Raw genomic sequence first — 16,118 nt, 5'->3', positions numbered from 1 at the left:
CTCTTGGCAGTGTGCAGGATCTGAGAGATCTTGGGGTCCGTGTACATGACACAACTCAAAGCTGCTATGCAGGTTGACAGTGTTGGCACTCATCAGCCATGGGATTGAGTTCAAGAGCCGTGAGGTAATGTTACAGCTATATATGATACCTTAGTGTAGAGGAGATTTACAAGGATGTTGCCAGATGTTGGAGGGTGTTACCTTATGAGAATAGATTGAGTGATCTTAGCCTTTTCTCCTTGGAACGATGGAGGATGAGAGGTGACCTGATACAGGTGTATAAGATGATGAGGGGCATTGATGGTGTGGATAACTAGAGGCTTTTCTCCCCAGGGCTGAAATGGCCAACTTGAGGGAGAGTAGTTTTAAGGTGCTTGAAAAGAGGATGTCAGGGGTAAGTTTTTTCACACAGCGAGTGATGGGTGTGTGGAATGCACTGCCAGCGGCGTTGGTGGAAGTGGATACAATAGGGTCTTTTAAGAGCCCCTTAGATAGATACAAGGAGCTTAGAAAAATAGAGGGCTATGCGCTGGAGAAATTCTAGGCTGTTTCCAGAGTAGGTTATATGGCACAACATTGTGGGTCGAAGGACCTGTAATGTGCTGTACATTGCTATGTTGTATGTTCTATGTTCTATAAGCTTAAAGCATGGATCAGCACGTGGAATTATGACATTGTTGCCACTATTGAGACTTGGCTGCAAGAAGGGCAGGACTAGCAGTTCAATATTTTGGGGTTCCGTTGTTTTAGATCTCATAGAGTAGGAGGGATTAATGAGAAGAGATGGCAATATTCATCAGGGGAAATGTCACAGTAGTGCTCAGATAGGACAGACTGGAAAACTCTTCTAGTGAGGCTCTACGGATGTAAATGAGGAACAAGAAAGGTAGAACTGATAAGGTTAAGTTCTCCACAAAAGACGTCTCCTGACTTTTCACACCTTTTGGTTTCGACAAAAGGCAGTTGCTGATGGAGCTTAAGACAATTAAAATTTAAATTTCAGTGGAGTCTTTTATCTAAGTTACTAAGTTTTGCTCTATTTGAGTAGCTGGGATGTCTATCGAACTGATTGTTCTGTTGTATCAACCTGACTGTTCTTTTGTATTGGTGACCTTATAACTTGTAACAATTCTGACGTCAGGCAGTGAATGTGTTGAACCACCGGTGGGATGAGAACGCCTCTCCCCTGATGTCGGGACCAAGTTCAGTCACCAGCTGAGATAGAAGAAATAAACTGGTGAAAAGATAAGTAACACATAAAAGTTGCTGGTGAACGCAGCAGGCCAGGCAGCATCTCTAGGAAGAGGTGCTGCCTGGCCTGCTGCGTTCACCAGCAACTTTTATGTGTGTTGCTTCAATTTCCAACATCTGCAGAATTCCTGTTGTTTGCATTTTTAAAAGATAAGTAACAATCTTTTTGTGCTGTGGTTATTTGATCTGGCAAATTTACGTTTGCACAACCGTGTTAGTGGAATTATAACCGTGTTAGTGGACCGCCCAATAGGATTTAAAGGAACAATTTTGTAGAGAGATCGCAGACTGTTTGTTGCAAGAAATATGAAGTTGTGATAGTAGGTGATTTTAACTTTTCCACATATTGGCTGGGACTCCCATACTGTAGAAGGGCTGGATGGGAAAGTGTTTGTCAAATATATTCAGGAAAGTTTCCTTGAGAAAGCTAAAGAAATTTGGCCTGTCCCCTAAAACCCTCACTAATTTTATAGATGCACCGTAGAAAGCATTCTCCTAGGGTGCATCACAACCTGGTATGGAAGTTGTCCTGTCCAAGACTGGAAGAAGCTGCAGAAGATCGTGAACACGGTGCAGCACATCACACAAACCAATCTTCCGTCCTTGGACTCACTTTACACCGCACGCTGTCGGAGCAGTGCTGCCAGGATAATCAAGGACACGACCCACCCAGCCAACACACTTTTCGTCCCTCTTCCCTCTGGGAGAAGGCTCAGGCTTGAAGACTCGTACGGCCAGATTTGGGAACAGCTTCTTTCCAACTGTGATAAGACTGCTGAACGGATCCTAACCCGGATCTGGACCGTACCCTCCAAATATCCAGACCTGCCTCTCGGTTTTTTTGCACTACCTTACTTCCCCTTTTCTATTTTCTACTTATGATTTATAACTTAAATTTTTAATATTTACTATCGACTTGTACTCCAGGGAGCACAAAGCGCAGAATCAAACATCACTGTGATGATTGTATGCGCTAGTATCAATTGTTTGGTGACAATAAAGTATAAAGTAAGTAAGCAATCAATTTGAGGTCACAGTTTGAGGATAAAGGGGAAGCCTTTTAGGACCGAGATTAGGAAAAACTTCTTCACACAGAGAGTGGTGAATCTGTGGAATTCTCTGCCACAGGAAACAGTTGAGGCCAGTTCACTGGCTATATTTAAGAGGAAGTTAGATATGGCCCTTGTGGCTAAAGGGATCAGGGGGTATGGGGGGGAATGCTGGTACAGGGTTCTGATTTGGATGATCAGCCATGATCATACTGAATGGCGGTGCAGGCTCGAAGGGCTGAATGACCTACTCCTGCACCTATTTTCTCTGTTTCTATAGGGGACCCAATTAAAGAGAGTGCAATACTTCAGCAACACACACAAAATGCTGGAGGATCTCAGCAGGTCAAGCAGCATCTATGGAAAGAAGAACATTTGACATTTCGGGCTGAAACATCAACTGTTCTCTTTTCCACAGATGCTGCCTGGCTTGCTGAGTTGCTCCACCATTTTGTGTGTGTTGCTCAGTTTTCCAGATCTGCAGATTTTCCCTTGTGAGTGCATTACTTGATCTGTGATTAGGAAAAGAGACAGGGCAGCTCCTTGAAGACTGTGTTAGGAATCTGGAGCAGCAGCTGGATGACCTTTGGCTTGTATGGGAGTGGGAGGAGATCATCAGTCAGAGTTACAGGGAAGTAGTCACTCCTAAGTTGCAGGAGGCAGGTAGCTGGGTGACCATCAGGAGAAATGCAAGTGTGAATACGCAGTTAGCACAGAGCACCACTGCAGCCATTCCCCTCAAAAATAAGTAGACCGCTTTGGATCCTGTTGTGGGGGATGACCTCCCAGGGTAATGCCATGGAGTCTGGATTACAGGCACTGAGTATAGGTCTGTGGTGCAGAATGGAGGGGGAAGAGGGGAGCGGTTGTGATGGGGGACTCAATAGTTAGGGGAACAGACAGGAGATTCTGTGGAAATGAAGGGGACACCCGGACAGTATGTTGCCTCCCAGGTGCCAGAGTCAGGGACGTCTCGGATAGTGTCCACATTTTGGAGGGGGAGGGAGAGCAGCCAGATGTCTTGGTACATATTGATACCAATGACGTAGGAAGGAAAAGCAAAGAGGTCCCGAAAAGAGAATTTAGAGAACTAGGTAGAAAGCTGAAAGCAGGACCTCCTGGGTAGTAATTCCTGGATTGCTGCCTGTGTCATACGCCAGTGAGGATAGAAACAGGATGTTTGCAAATTAATGTGGCTGAGAAGCTGGTGCGGGGGGCAGGGCTTCAGGTTCTTTGATCTTTGGGATCTCTTCTGGGGGAGGTATGACCTGTTCAAAAGTGACGGGTTGCACCTGAACTCAAGGGGAACCAATATTCTCACGGCAGGTTTGTGAAAGCTGTTGGGGAGGGTTTAAATTAATTTGGCAGGAGGGTGGGAACTGGAGTGAAGGGACTCAGAATAAGACAAATGGTAAAAAAGCAAAGATAACGTACAATAAGACAGTCAGCAATGGCATATTGATGATAGGGCATAATTGCAGCCAGCAGGGTGGGTATCAGTGCAGTTGGGATGCAAAATCAAAAAGGGTAGCAAAATATATCTCAATGCATGGAGTATAGGAAATGAGGTAGATGAGCTTGTTGCACGATTACAGATTGTTGGGTATGATGTTGTGGCCATCACTGAATCGTGGCTGTAGTTGGGAGCTGAATGTCTGAGGTTACACATTGTATCAGAGAGATAGGAAGGTAGGCAAAAGGGGTGGCGTGGCTCTGCTGGTAAAGAATGACATCAAATCAGTAGAAAGATGTGACATAGGATCAGAAGATGTTGAATCCTTGTGGGTTGAGTTAAGAAACTGATGGCTGTTATATACAGGCCTCCCACCAGTAGCTGGGAATGTGGACCACAGATTACAACAGAAAATAGTTGGCTAATCTGGCTGCTCTATGTGGTGGAGAGAGAGATGCCAAACCTACCAGTTTTCCGGGTGAAACCCGTGGAGGGGAATGGGCCTGTCTAGATTCTCCATCAGAACCACCTGGTGCCCCTGGGACAAGAGGTGCAGGTAGACCCAAAGCCCGACTTGGAGCCTACACCTAGTAAGGGGACTCTGCGAAAACGCGGGGCGACTGCAGGGCCCACAGCAGGAGAGGCCGAGCTGGGCCCCGCCCCTGAGAGGGATACTGATTCGGAGGATGATGATCTGGATGTGTGGTACATGCTGCCTTTCACTAACTCCCCATTGATTGAGGAAGAGACTCGTGGCCCTTCTCCCACTGAATCAGGTGAAGTGGGGTGGGGGGGGAGGCTATCTGTGGGCAGCCTGGGTTACAGCGGGACCCTGAAGGACAGGAAATGGGGCCTGGACATGGGACTGGGGGCTCCAAGTTGCAGGGGGGCATGAGTGATAGATCGGAGGAGGACTCGCCAAGTAGACTCGAAGTATCCCCTGTATCGTCTGAGCCTGAAGGGTTAGGTGAGGAGGTACGGAGGTCTCAGAGAATTAGGAGACCACTGGATAGGTTGGCCTATGTAGTGCCTGGGGAACAGGGCGTGATCTCTACTGTTTTGGGGAGCTATGTCTCTGCCTTTTGCACCCACCTGGATTGGGCTTTGTACATTTGTATTTTGCAGGAAGGGTTGGCGAATTATCTCAACGTCATGAGGACATGACTAAATTTGGTGAGGGGAGAGTAATGCACTGTAAGGTTTCACTACTAATGTAGTGGCTTTGTTGTAATGTTCACTGCTGAAGTAATGGTTTCTCTGTAGCAGGAATGTTTGGGTTATGACTGGAGATAATAGGACTATGGATGCATGTTAGCCAATCAGGATTTTGTTGCCGTCTTGTGAATCTGGAAGCAGTTGATTTCGCGGGCTTTTGCCAGAGAGACGGAGAGAGAGATGAAGAGAGAAGACGCGAATGGAGAGATTTGGTAGACCAGCGGACGGGGTGGACTCGGAACGAGGGTCCGAAGGGCAGCGACGATCAGAGGTCAATGGGGACCGATCGGCCTATGAGTGAGCTCCAACTTTGTGCACAGACTGTTTAATAAGATTTGGGGCCCTTTTTTAAAATTTATTTCATTTCTCTACTAACCATATAGTCAAAATAAGAGTTATAAAGCTTAATTGCTTAATCGCATATTGTTACTTTGTTATTTCGGGGTACTGATTTGTAACAGGGAACACATCGCGCAGCATCCACCAAAACGAGATTTCTTAAGTTTGGTCACCCCCTATATTAAGCCGCTAGGCGAAGCGAGTGTTACAGGGAAATTCAGATTGTAAATGGATCCCAAGAGAGTGAGCATGTTGAGTATCTACGAGATAGCTCTTTAGAGCAGTTTGTTGCTGAGTCTACTAGGGGATCAGCTATACTGGACTGGGTGTTATGTAGTGAACAGGAAGTGATTAGAGAGCTTAAGGTAAAAGAACCCTTAGAAAAAATGATCACAGTCTGATTGGGTTCAACTTGAAATTTGATAGGGAGAAAGTAAAGTCTGAAATAGCAGTACTTTGGTGGAGTTAAAGAAATTACAGTGTCATGCAAAAGTCTGGACATCCCTGGTCAAAATTTCTGTTACTGTGAATAGCAAAGCAAGGAAAAGATTAACTGATTTCCAAAAGGCATAAAGTTAAAGATGACACATTTCTTTAATATTTTAAGAAAACTTTTTTATTTCCATCTTTTACAGTTTCAAAATAACAAAAAAGGAAAAGGGCCCGAAGCAAAAGTTTGGGCACCCTGCATGGTCAGTACTTAGCAACACGCCCTTTGGCAAGTATCACAGCTTGTAAATGCTTTTTGTAGCCAGCTAAGAGTCTTTCAATTCTTGTTTGGGGGATTTTCGCCCATTCTTCCTTGCAAAAGGCTTCTAGTTCTGAGAGATTCCTGGACCGTCTTGCATACACTGCTCTTTTGAGGTCTATCCAAAGATTCTCGATGATGCTTAGGTCGGGGGACGGTGAGGGCCATGGCAAAACCTTCAGTTTGTGCCTCTTGAGGTAGTCCATTGTGGATTTTGAGGTGTGTTTAGGTTCATTATCCTGTTGTAGAAGCCATCCTCTTTTCATCTTCAGCTTTTTTACAGACGGTATGATGTTTGCTTCCAGAATCTGCTGGTATTTAAGTGAATTCATTCTTCCCTCTACCAGTGAATGTTCCCCGTGCCACTGGCTGCAACACAAGCCCAAAGCATGATCGATCTACCCCCGTGCTTAACAGTTGGAGAGGGGTTCTTTTCATGAAATTCTGCACCCTTTTTTCTCCAAACATACATTTGCTGATTGCGGCCAAAAAGTTCTATTTTAACTTCATCCGTCCACAGGACTTGTTTCCAAAATGCATCAGGCTTGTTTAGATGTTCCTTGGAACTTTTTGGCCGCAATAAGCAAAGGTATGTTTGGAGAAAAAAGGGTGCAGAATTTCATGAAAAGAACACCTCTCCAACTGTTAAGCACGGGGGTGGATTGATCATGCTTTGGGCTTGTGTTGCAGCCAGTGGCACGGGGAACGTTTACTGGTAGAGGGAAGAATGAATTCAATTAAATACCAGCAAATTCTGGAAGCAAACATCACACAGTCTGTAAAAAAGCCGAAGATGAAAAGAGGATGGCTTCTACAACAGGATAATGAACCTAAACACACCTCAAAATCCACAATGGACTACCTCAAGAGGCACAAGCTGAAGGTTTTGCCATGGCCTTCACAGTCCCCTGACCTAAACATCATCGAGAATCTGTGGATAGACCTCGAAAGAGCAGTCCGTGCAAGACAGTCCAAGAATCTCACAGAACTACAAGCCTTTTGCAAGGAAGAATGGGCGAAAATCCCCCAAACAAGAATTGAAAGACTCTTAGCTGGCCACAGAAAGCGTTTACAAGCTGTGATACTTGCCAAAGGGGGTGTTACTAAGTACTGACCATGCAGGGTGCCCAAACTTTTGCTTCGGGCCCTTTTCCTTTTTTGTTATTTTGAAACTGTAAAAGATGGAAATAAAAAAGTTTTCTTGCTTAAAATATTAAAGAAATGTGTCATCTTTCACTTTATGCCTTTTGGAAATCAGTTCATCTTTTCCTCGCTTAGCTATTCACAGAAACAGAAATTTGGACCAGGGGTGCCCAAACTTTTGCATGCCACTGTACAGTGGTATGTGACAGGAGTTGGCCAAAGTAAATTGGAAGGAGATGCTGGCAGGGATGACATCAGAGCAGCAAATGGTGTGAGTTTCTGGGAACAATGTGGAAGGTGCAGGATAGATGTATTCCAAAAACAAAGAAATGCTCAAATGGCAAAACAGAGGGTATACAACAAAGCAAAAATTAGTGTGAAGACAGAGGATTGGAAAGATTTTAAAAATCTACAGAGAGCAACTAAAAGAATCATTCGGAGGAAAGAGATGAAATATGAAAGCATCTAGCAAACGATATCAAAGTGGATGGTAAAAGCTTTTTAAAATATGTAAAAAATAAAAGATTGATGAAAGTGGATACAGGACCGCTAGAAAATGAGACTGGAGAAATAATAGTAGGGACAAGGAGATGGCAGATGAATTAAATGAGTATTTTGCATCAGTCTTCACTGTGGAAGACACCAGCAATGTGCCAGGTGTCGAAGGGAAGAGGAAGTGAGTGCAGTTACTATTTCAAGAGAGAAGGTGCTCAAAAAGCTGAAAAACCTTAGGGTACAAAGGTCACCCAGACCAGATGAGCTGCACCCTAGAGTTCTGAAAGAGGTAGCATTAGAGATTGTGGTGGCATTAGTGATGATCTTGCAAAAATCACTGGACTCTGGCATGGTGCCAGAGGACTGGAAAATTGCAAATGTCACTCCACTATTTAAGAAAGGAGGAAGGCAGCAGAAAAGAAATGGTAGACCAGTTAGTCTCTCATTAGATGGGAAGATGTTGAAGTCAATTGCTAAGGATGATGTTATGGAGTACTTGGTGATACAGGACAAGATAGGACAAAGTCAGCATGGTTTCCTTAAGGGAAAATCTTGCCTGACAACCTTGTTGGAATCCTTTGAGGAGATTACACATAGGATAGATAAAGGGATGCAGTGAATATTGTATATTTGGACTTTCAGAAAACTTTTGACAGAGTGCCGCACATGAGGCTGCTTACCAAGTTAAGAGCCCATGGCATTACAGGGAAGTTACTGGCATGGTTAGAACATTGGCTGGTTGGTAGGAGGCAGTGAGTGAGAATAAAAGCATCCTTTTCTGGTTGGCTGCCAGTGACTAGTGGTGTTTCACAGGGGACAGTATTGGGACCACTTCTTTTTATGCTGTATATCAATGATTTAGATAATTGAATAGATGGCTTTAGTGCCAAGTTTGTAGATAATATAAAGATTGGTGTTGGGGCAGGTTGTGTTGAGGAAACAGACAGGCTGTAGAAGGACTCAAGATAGATTAGGAGAATGGGTAAGAGAGTGGTAAATGAAATACAATTGTAAGGGGGTTTTGTCTCTTATGTTACTGCGTAGGCTCATTAAAATGGCTTCTTTGTTATGTTATACTTGGGAATGCTTCTTTGTTGTGTTAAACGCTGAGAAAGTTTTTGGCTAGCAGCTTGTTTTGGTTTAGAGTGTGATGAGAATATGTTACGAACCAATTGGGATAGTTGTTATGTTTTTGGTGTATTTGAAGATACTGTAAGCGCAGGGTTTGGGGGAGAAGGCGGGAGAGAGAGACAGAGGATGGACCAGATGCTGTGATGTCCACTAATGGGGTCGGACCCCGAGTTCAGTGAGGAGACGGAGATGGACTCGTGTGGAGCGTCTAGTCGACCACCGTTGTTGGTCCCAGGCGGCCAGTCGAGGTGGTCTGAGGGGTCGCAGGGTGAAGAAGAGGGGTCCTGAGCTCCAACTGTTTGTGCACGAAGAGATTGAACTTTGATAAGTGTGGCACCTTTTATTTTCCTTTTATATTTTATTCTCTATTAATTATATAGTTCCAGTAATATCTATAAACTGTAAATCATTTAATCGTATCCGGTGTATTGTCTGTTATTTGGGCGGGGTGGAGTACATCACACAGCATCCACACAAACTAATTACCCAGGTTGGCGGGGCCGAGGGCTGTTTCCCTAGATGACAGCGAGCCAAGCGACCCTGAGGTTGGCAGGGGGGCTACACAATGTTGGAAAATGCATGGTCATGCACTTTGGTGTTAGAAATAAATGTGAAAATCCAAAAACCTGAGATGCAAAGGGACTTGGGAGCCCTTGTGCAGAATACACTAAAGGTTAACTTGCAGGTAGAGTCAGTGGTGAGGAAAGCAAATGCAATTGTGACAAGAATACACATAGATTACGATGTAGCTGTCCTGTGCTGGCACAGGGGAATCAGCAGTTGGTCTGCCACCTGTCTTCAGGAGAGAGAGAGATAAGGAAAACAATGGAGCAGCATGTGGAGATGTTAATGAAGGAAGGAGAGCTGTCAAGAGCGGTTCCCCCTTTGAACCCTGAACTGTTTGAAGTGATGGACAGGCGATACCCCAGCAGGGGGATAAAAAGGGACAGGTTCGCTAAGGCGACACACACGACACCCGAGGTAACAAGACCCTGGAAGCGGTGCGTCTCTCACAAGTCGGTGGAAAGTACCGGGCCATAGACGCACAGGGTGGAAAGGCACGATCGGCGGGAACCTGGTGTGTGTCCACCCTTGCCTGGGTGCCAGGTTCACCGCAGAGAAACGGTCGTATCTGGAAACAGAGGGGTCACGGTCGGTGACCTCGGATGACATCACAAAGGACTCGTCCGAAAGCTGACTGCGAAGGTCTGTGTGTGGAAGCTGGTTTGAATATTCATTCGTTTTGCTCTCTCTCTCCTTCCCCCCACTGACCATCGCCACGGCAGCGATTACTGCGAACTGAACTGAACTAAATTGAACTGAACTTTGCGTCATTTTGAAACTGGTCATTTACCCCTAGACAACGATAGAGCTTGATTGATCCGGTTATTTTAATTCTGTGTACATGTATGTTTATCATTGCTGAACTGTTGCATTTATTATCCTTTTGATTAGAGTACTGTGTTGCTTGTTTCTTTAATAAAACTTTCTTAGTTCTAGTAATCCAGACTCCAACTGAGTGATCCATTTCTGCTGGTTTGGCAACCCAGTTTCAAGAGGTCGAGGATACAAGAGCAGGGATGTGATGCTGAGGCTTTTTAAGGCCCTGGTGAGGCCTCACATTGAGTATTGTGAACAGTTTTGGGCTCCTCATCTAATAAAAGATGCACTGGCATTGGACAGGGTTCAGAGGAGGTTCACAAGGATGACTCCGGGAATGAAAGTGTAATAATACGAGGAACATTTGATAGCTCCGGGTATTTGCTGGAATTTAGATGGATGGGGGGGGGGGGGGGGGGAATCATTGAAACCTTTTGAATGTTGAAAGGCCAAAACAAAGTGGATGTAAAAAGAATGTTTCCCATGGTGGGGGAGTCAAGATCAAGAGGGCACAGTCTCTGGATAGAGGGATGTCTATTTAAAACAGATACGTAGGGAAATTTCTTTAGCCAGAGGGTGGTGAATTTGTGGAATTTATTACCAGAGGCATCTGTACAGGCCAGGTCATTGGGGGTATTTAAAGCATAGCTTGATAGGTTCTTGATTGGACACGGCATCAAAGGTTATGGGGAGAAGGCCGGGGAGTGGGGCTGAGGATGGGAAAAAAGGATCAGCCATGATTAAATGGCGGACCAGACTCAACAGGCCAAATGGCCTAATTCTGCTCCTACATCTTATGGTTGTATGGGCAGGTGACAGAAGTTTGTGTAGGGGAACACTTTGCATCTAGTGATCATGATGCCATTAGCTTCAAGATAATTATGGAGAAGGATAGGTTCGGTTCTTGGGTTGACATTCTAAATTGGAGAAAGGCCAATTTTGACGGTATCAGAAAGGATCTGGCAAGTGCGGATTGGAAAAGGCTGTTTTTTGGCAAATGTGTACTTGGTAAGTGGGAGGCCTTCAAAAGTGAAATTTTGAGAATACAGAAATGTACGTACCTGTCAGAATAAAAAGACAAAGACACCAGGTTAGGAAACCTAGCAGACAAGGTGGAGGAGAATCCCAAGGGCTTCTACAGATATGTTAAGAGCAAAAGAATAACAAGGGACAAAATTGATCCTCTGGAAGATCAGAGTAGTAGCATACATGTGGAGCCAAAAGAGATGGGGCAGATCTTAAATGGATTTTTTGCATCTGTATTTACTTGGGAGACAGACACAGAGCCTATAGAAGTGAGGAACGACAGCAGCGAAGTCATGGGCCTATAGAATTATAGAGGAGGAGGTGTTTGTTGTCTGGAAGCAAACAAAGGTGGCTAATAGACACTTACAAGGTGTTCCATCAGACCCTGTGGGATGCCAGTGCAGAGACTGCAGGGGGCCCTAAATAGTTAAAACTTCACTTACCAATATGTGAGGGGCCGGAGAATTGGAAGATAGTTAAAGTTGTTCACGATGGGCTCCAAGAATAAGCCAGCAAATTATAGGCCAGTGAGCTTGACATCAGTAAAGTTCAAAGTAAATTTTATCAAAGTACATATATGTCAACATACACATCCCTGAAATTCAATTTTCTATGGGCGTAATCTGTAAATCCATAAAACAGTACCTATAACAGGATCAGTCGTGGGAAAGTTATTGGAAGGTATTCTAAGGGACTGGATATATAAGTATTTGGATAAACAGGGACTGATTAGGGATAGCCAACATGACTTTATGCGTGGTAAGCCGTGTCTATCCAATGTTACAGAATTTTTCAAGGAAGTTACCAGGAAAGTTGATGAAGGCAAGGCAGTGGATGTTGTCCACATGGAATTTAGCAAGGCTTCTGACAAGGTCCTAATGGATGGCTGGTCAAGAAGGTTCAATCACTTGGCATTCAGGACGAGGTAGTAAATTGGATTAGACATTGGCTTCGTGGGAGAAGCCAGAGAGTGGTAGTGGAGGGTTGCCTCTCTGACTCGAGGCCTGTGACTAGTGGTGTGCTGCAGGGATCGGTGCTGGGTCCATTGTTGTTTGTCATCTATATCAACAGTCTGAACGATAATGTAGTAAACCGGATCAGCAAAAATGTGAATGACACCAAGAGCAGGGCATAGTGGACAGTGAGGAAGGCTATCAAAGCTTACAGGTGGATCTGGATCAAATGGAAAAATGGGTTGAAAAATGTCCGATGGAAATTTTTGCGGACAAGTGTGAGGTGTTGCACTTCTGGAGGACCAATAATGTAAGGTCTTACATAGTGAGTGGTAGGGCACTGAGGAGTGTGGTAGGACAAAAGGATCCGGGAATACAGGCACATAATTCATTGAGAGTGACATCACAGGTAGTTAGGGTTGTAAAGGCAGGCTTTGGCACATTGGCTTTCATAAATCTAAATATTGAGTACAAAAATTGGGATGTTATGTTGAAGTTATATAAGATGTTGGTGAGACCTAATTTGGAGTATTGTCTGCATAAGAGAATGAGGGAAGATTTGATAGAGGTACACAAAATTACGAGGGGTATAGATAGGACAAAATGCAAGTAGGTTTTTTCCACTGAGGTTGGGTTAGACTACAACTAAACAATATGGGTTAAGGGTGAAAGGTGAGATATTTAAGGGGAACATGAGAGGGAGCTTCTTCACTCAGAGGGTTGCAAGAGTGTGGAATAAGCTGCCAGCACAAGTGGTGGATACGGGTTCAATTTCAACATTTAAGAGCAATTTGCACGTACACATCGATGGGAGTGGTATGGAGGTCTATGGTCCAGCTGCAGGTCAATGGGACTGTCCATATTAATAGTTTGGCATGGACTAGATGGGTCAAATGGTCTGTTTCTGTGACTCTAACTCTAATGTCGCTCCTTAATAAATACCGTTGAAACGTATTCATTTAATCCCTTGCTCAAGTCCTCTGATTCCTCACACGCATTGCTCCTTGGGTCCCTAATGAACCATATTCTTTCCCTGGTTTCTCCCTTACTCATAAAGATATAGTACAGAAGCATCAAGCTCACATTGATCCTCAACCACCCATTTACACTTATGTTATCCACATTGACATTAACCCCCAGGTTCTACCACTGTGTTACACACTAGGGGTAATAACTATCAGCCTGCATACCCTTGAGACCTGGCTGGAAACCAGGGCACCGAGGAAATCCATGTAGTCACAGGGAGAATTTGCAAGCTGCAGACGGTCAAAGTTGAACCTGGGTCTCTGGTGCATGAGGCAGAGATATATTTTATACATGGAATGGCTTGGAAATCTTATAATCTTGTCCTCTAATGATATTTTGTGGCTTGTCTTCGCCAATAGTCTCTTTTCCAAATTTTCACCTATATATTCTATACCCTTCTCACTTGGTTTTTATTTTTCTTTGTCAAATCCTAGGTGTCTCTAGACATCCAGCTTTCCCTGGACTTTATGTCCTTACCTTTCACCTTTCCAAAACACGCTTCTTCCGCTCTGCTTCCTTTTTCAACATAACCGTATAACACTTTCTCAATCGTTATCGAACTTCCCCACTCTGCCCAAGGCAACACAACTGAGATAAAGCTGCAGAAAGACTCTTACCCTGCTGGAACGAGGTCTGTTGAAAAACTGCTGCCTCAGCCAAATGTTCCTTAATGTGTTTGTCTTCCTCCTCCTTGCACTCCTGCTCCTTGATAGACGGAAGGAGAACGGAAATCACCTCCTTTTTACCCAGTGCTTTCCGCTGACTTTGTTCCGAAACCTGAAGCCGGAATTTGTCTATGATACCGTAATGACAAGGCCGCACGTCTCTATGGCGAATAACACTGCAGACAGAAAGCTCATTTCAATAAATAAAACATCTTTGAAAGCACAAGCCACAAAATGAGAGCATCATGAAATGACTAACGGTGAGTGAGCAAGGGCTTTTGTCTTTGGAGCAAAGGAGGATAAGAGGTGACTTGATAGAGATATACAAGTTGATAAGAAACATTGATAGAGTGGATTCCCAGGGTGAAAATGGCTAATACCAGGGACATAATTTTAAGGTGAGAGGAGGGAAGTGTAGAGAGGATGTCAGACATAGGTGTGTGTTTGTTTTTTTTACACAGAGAGTGGAGGGTGTGTGGAACACCCTCCCAGGGTGGTGGTACAGGCAAATACATCAGGGATATTTAAGAGACTCTTGGGCAGATGGATTAAAGAAAGTGGAGGGCTACGTAGGAGAGGAAGGTTGGATTGATCTTGGAGTAGGTTAAAAGTACAGCACAACATTGTTGGTTGAAAGGCCAGTACTATTCTATATTCTAATGCAACAGTGGGACAAAAATTTAGCTAAAATACAACTACTAACACCACAGCAACAGATAGACAACTTAATAAGTATCTTGCGTCAGTCTTCAGTGTTGAAGACACTAGCAGAATGCCAGAAATTTGAGAGTGTCGGGGCAGAAGTGAATGTCGTTGCCATTACTAGGGAGAAAGTGCTTGGGAAGCTCAAAGGTTTGAAGGTAGATTAAGTCATCTGGACCCGATAGCTAAAGAGATTGTGGAGGCATTAGTAATGATCTTTCAAGAATCACTGAATTCTGTAATGGTTCCAGAGGACTGGAAAATTGCAAATGTCATTTCACTATTCAAGAAGGGAAGAAGGCAGAAGAAAAGAAATTATAGGCTAGTTGGCCTTACTTCAGTGATTGGGAAGATATTGGAGTCCATTATTAAGGATGAGGCTTTGGAGTACATAGGGAAATGTAATAAAGTAGGCCAAAGTCATCATGGTTTCCTTAAGGGAAAATCTTACCTGATATGCAGTTAGATTGGGAAAACCGTGTTGGTGCTGGATTCCAGGAGGGGGGGGTTTCTAGAGTGCCTACAAGATGGCGTTTTAGAGCAGCTCGTTTGAGCCCAATAGGGGACTGGCTATTCTGGATTTGCTGTTGTGCAATGAACTAGAATTGATTAGAGAACTTAAGGTAAAAGAACCCTTAGGGGCAAGTGATCATAATATGATCAAATTCACTGAAATTTGAGAAAGAGAAGCTAAAGTCAGATGTATCAGTACTACAGCGGAGTAAAGGGAATTACAGAAGTATCAGAGAGGAGTTGGTCAGAATTGATTGGAAAAGAACACTGGCAGGGATGACGGCAGAGCAGCAATGACCGGAATTTCTGGAAACAATTCGGAAGGCACAGGATATATACAAAGTAAAGGGGCAGAAGTATTCTAAAGGCAAGCTGACAAAACTGTGGCTAACAAGAGAAGTCAAAGCCAACATAAAAGCCAAAGAGAGGGCATAGAATAGAGCAAAAATTAGAGGAAAGTTAGAGGATTGGAAAGCTTTCAAATACCAACAGAAGACAACTAAAAAAGTCATTGAGAAGGTAAAGATGGAATACAAAAGTAAGCTAGCCAATAATATTAAAGAGGATACCAAAAGTTTCATCAGATACGTAAAGTGTAAAAGAGAGGCAATAGTGGATATCGCACTGCTGGAAAATGATGCCTGAGAGGAAGTTATGGGGGAAAGGAGATGGTGAACAAACTGAATACGTATTTTGTGTCAGTCTTGACTGTGGAAGACACTAGCAGTATGGTGGAAGTTCCAGGTGTCAGTGGTCATGAAGTGTGTGAAGTTATCATAGCCAGAGAGAAGGTTCTTGGGAAAATGAAAGGTCTGAAAGTAGTTAAGTCACCTGGATCAGATGCTGTATACTCCAGGGAAGATCTTGCCTGACAAATCTGTTGGAATTCTTTGAAGAAATAACAAGCAGGATTAACAAAGGAGAATCAGTTGATGTTGTGTACTTGGATTTTCAGAAGGACTTTGACAAGGTGTAACACATGGGGCTGCTTAACAAAGCTACGAGCCCATGGTATTACAGGCATGAATA

General features: G+C 44.0%; 1 protein-coding gene across 2 annotated transcripts in view; it reads right to left on the bottom strand.

Moving 5' to 3' along the window:
* The window catches only part of mospd1 (motile sperm domain containing 1), a 61,337-nt gene that overhangs the window by 17,240 nt on the left and 27,979 nt on the right, over window positions 1–16,118 (bottom strand). For both annotated transcript variants that reach the window (XM_072271099.1, XM_072271100.1), the window contains exon 4: window positions 13,827–14,050. In XM_072271099.1, coding sequence (XP_072127200.1) covers window positions 13,827–14,050 — 224 coding nt within the window. The remainder of the gene's footprint in view (window positions 1–13,826; window positions 14,051–16,118) is intronic.

This window comes from Mobula birostris, chromosome 10 (assembly GCF_030028105.1).
Source record: "Mobula birostris isolate sMobBir1 chromosome 10, sMobBir1.hap1, whole genome shotgun sequence".
Taxonomy (NCBI): Eukaryota; Metazoa; Chordata; class Chondrichthyes; order Myliobatiformes; family Myliobatidae; genus Mobula; species Mobula birostris.
The sequence above is the reverse complement of the archived record's forward strand: the minus strand, read 5'-3'. Positions and strand labels throughout refer to the sequence as shown.